Source organism: Salvelinus fontinalis, chromosome 4 (genome assembly GCF_029448725.1).
Source record: "Salvelinus fontinalis isolate EN_2023a chromosome 4, ASM2944872v1, whole genome shotgun sequence".
Taxonomy (NCBI): domain Eukaryota; kingdom Metazoa; phylum Chordata; class Actinopteri; order Salmoniformes; family Salmonidae; genus Salvelinus; species Salvelinus fontinalis.
The window spans coordinates 75876690-75878963 of NC_074668.1; the positions used below are offsets into that span (position 1 = coordinate 75876690).

General features: G+C 54.9%; 1 protein-coding gene across 1 annotated transcript; it reads left to right on the forward strand.

The window, feature by feature from the left end:
• The first annotated feature begins 909 nt into the window (after positions 1–909).
• LOC129852930 (uncharacterized) lies at positions 910–2046 on the forward strand. The gene has a single exon (XM_055918529.1). The coding sequence runs from the start codon at positions 910–912 to the stop codon at positions 2044–2046; it is 1137 nt and encodes a 378-aa protein (XP_055774504.1).
• The last annotated feature ends 228 nt before the right edge of the window (positions 2047–2274 follow it).

Below are 2274 nucleotides of genomic sequence, written 5' to 3' on the forward strand. Positions count from 1 at the left end.
AAGGCTGGTCTCACTTGTAAATCCCAGTTATAATGCCTCGTTAAAAATATTTGGGAACGCGAAACAGAAGCAGACAAGCTCTCTCTTTTCTTAAAGGTAGACAGGTCTCAGTGGAATTCATTAATGTGAGTCCCGGTGGTGGTCTTATTCCTACAGTACAATCGCCTGGGTTAGCACCGATCCTGAAATTACATCTAATTGGACAATTACTCAAACTCAGAAACCTCCTGAAATAAGGCAACGAGGCCGCTAATAAACACCTTGTCATCTCAATAAAAACAAGGAAGTCATTTACCTGACCCAAGAGGCACAATTTTTAAATGTATTTTCAAAATAATTGCAAGTGCTGTGAATGAGAATATTAAAAAGGTAGCTACAGTAGCTTTGCAGGGAAGAGTAATGCAGGCCTAGCTACCCCGGGCCTCACACTGCAGCCTCCTCTCTCTCTGGGGGGAGAGCTCATTTGTTCCACAGATAAGAGCATTGCACACGCAGTACTGTAATATTATTGCTGTCGTGTCATAATGAAATAATTTTGTCTCCCTTTCAACCCCCCCACCCACTATTCCCTCTGCCCCCGCCTACCCCACACATTGGACAGAACCTATTTCCTCCTCATGTATGAAGCATTAATTAAACATTGCCGGTGGAAAGTATATACTTTGTTCATTTTCACCCACAGCGGCTGCAGCAGCAACATTGTGTCCATTACATTGGATAACAATTGTGTAATATAGAGTTTGTTTCGTGGCTCTCTAGCTGATTATCACCTCTCAATAACTGTCAGACTTTAGAGGTAAATAGATCATCTTCTACATACAACGAAGTCTCCTCCACATCAGGGGGGGGTCCTTGACACAGACAGGAAAGAGGGCCAGAGCGCTATGACCCTCTGTCACTGTTCCAGTCATGAACCCTTCACCCACCCTCCACCCACCCTCCACCCAGCCTCCACCCACCCTTCACCCAGCCTCCACCCACCCTTCACTCAGCCTCCACCCACCCTTCACCCAGCCTCCACCCACCCTTCACCCAGCCTCCACCCACCCTCCACTCAGCCTCCACCCACCCTTCACCCAGCCTCCACCCACCCTTCACCCAGCCTCCACCCACCTTTCACCCAGCCTCCACCCACCCTTCACCCAGCCTCCTCCAACCTCCACCCACCCTTCACCCAGCCTCCACCCACCCTCCACTCAGCCTCCACCCACCCTTCACCCAGCCTCCTCCAACCTCCACCCACCCTTCACCCAGTCTCCACTCAGCCTCCACCCAGCCACTACCCAGCATCCTCCAACCATGCTCCATCCAGCCTTCACACACCCTCCACCCTTCACCCACCTTCCACCCAGTCTCCACCCAGCCTCCTTCACCTACCCTCCACCCAGCCTCCACACACCCTCCACCCACCCAGTCTCCACCCACCCAGCCTCCTCCACCCACCCTCCACCCAGTCTCCACCCAGCCTTCACACACCCTCGAACCCCCCTTCATCCAGTCTCCACCCAGCCTCCACCTAGCCTCCTCCAGCCTCTACCCACTCTCCACCCAGCCTCCACCCACCATTCAACCAGTCTCCACCCACCCTTCACCCAGCCTCCACCCACCCTTCACCCAGCCTCCACCCACCCTCCACTCAGCCTCCACCCACCCTTCACCCAGCCTCCTCCAACCTCCACCCACCCTTCACCCAGTCTCCACTCAGCCTCCACCCAGCCACTACCCAGCATCCTCCAACCATGCTCCATCCAGCCTTCACACACCCTCCACCCTTCACCCACCTTCCACCCAGTCTCCACCCAGCCTCCTTCACCTACCCTCCACCCAGCCTCCACACACCCTCCACCCACCCAGTCTCCACCCACCCAGCCTCCTCCACCCACCCTCCACCCAGTCTCCACCCAGCCTTCACACACCCTCGAACCCCCCTTCATCCAGTCTCCACCCAGCCTCCACCTAGCCTCCTCCAGCCTCTACCCACTCTCCACCCAGCCTCCACCCACCATTCAACCAGTCTCCACCCATAAGGGGTGGCAGGTAGCCTAGTGGTTAGAGCGTTGGGCCAGTAACTGAAAGGTTGCCGGATCAAATCCCCGAGCTGACAAGGTAAGAATCTGTCGTTCTGCCCCTGAGCAAGGCAGTTAACACACGGTTCCCCGGGCACTGAAGATGTGGATGTCGATTAAGGCAGCCCCCCACACCTCTCTGATTCAGAGGGGTTGGGTTAAATGCGGAAGACACATTTCAATTGAATACATTCAGTTGGACAACTGA

Coding starts and splice junctions, on each gene's coding strand:
- LOC129852930 (XM_055918529.1), top strand. CDS start 910: ATGAACCCTTCACCCACCCTCCACCCACCCTCCACCCAGCCTCCACCC.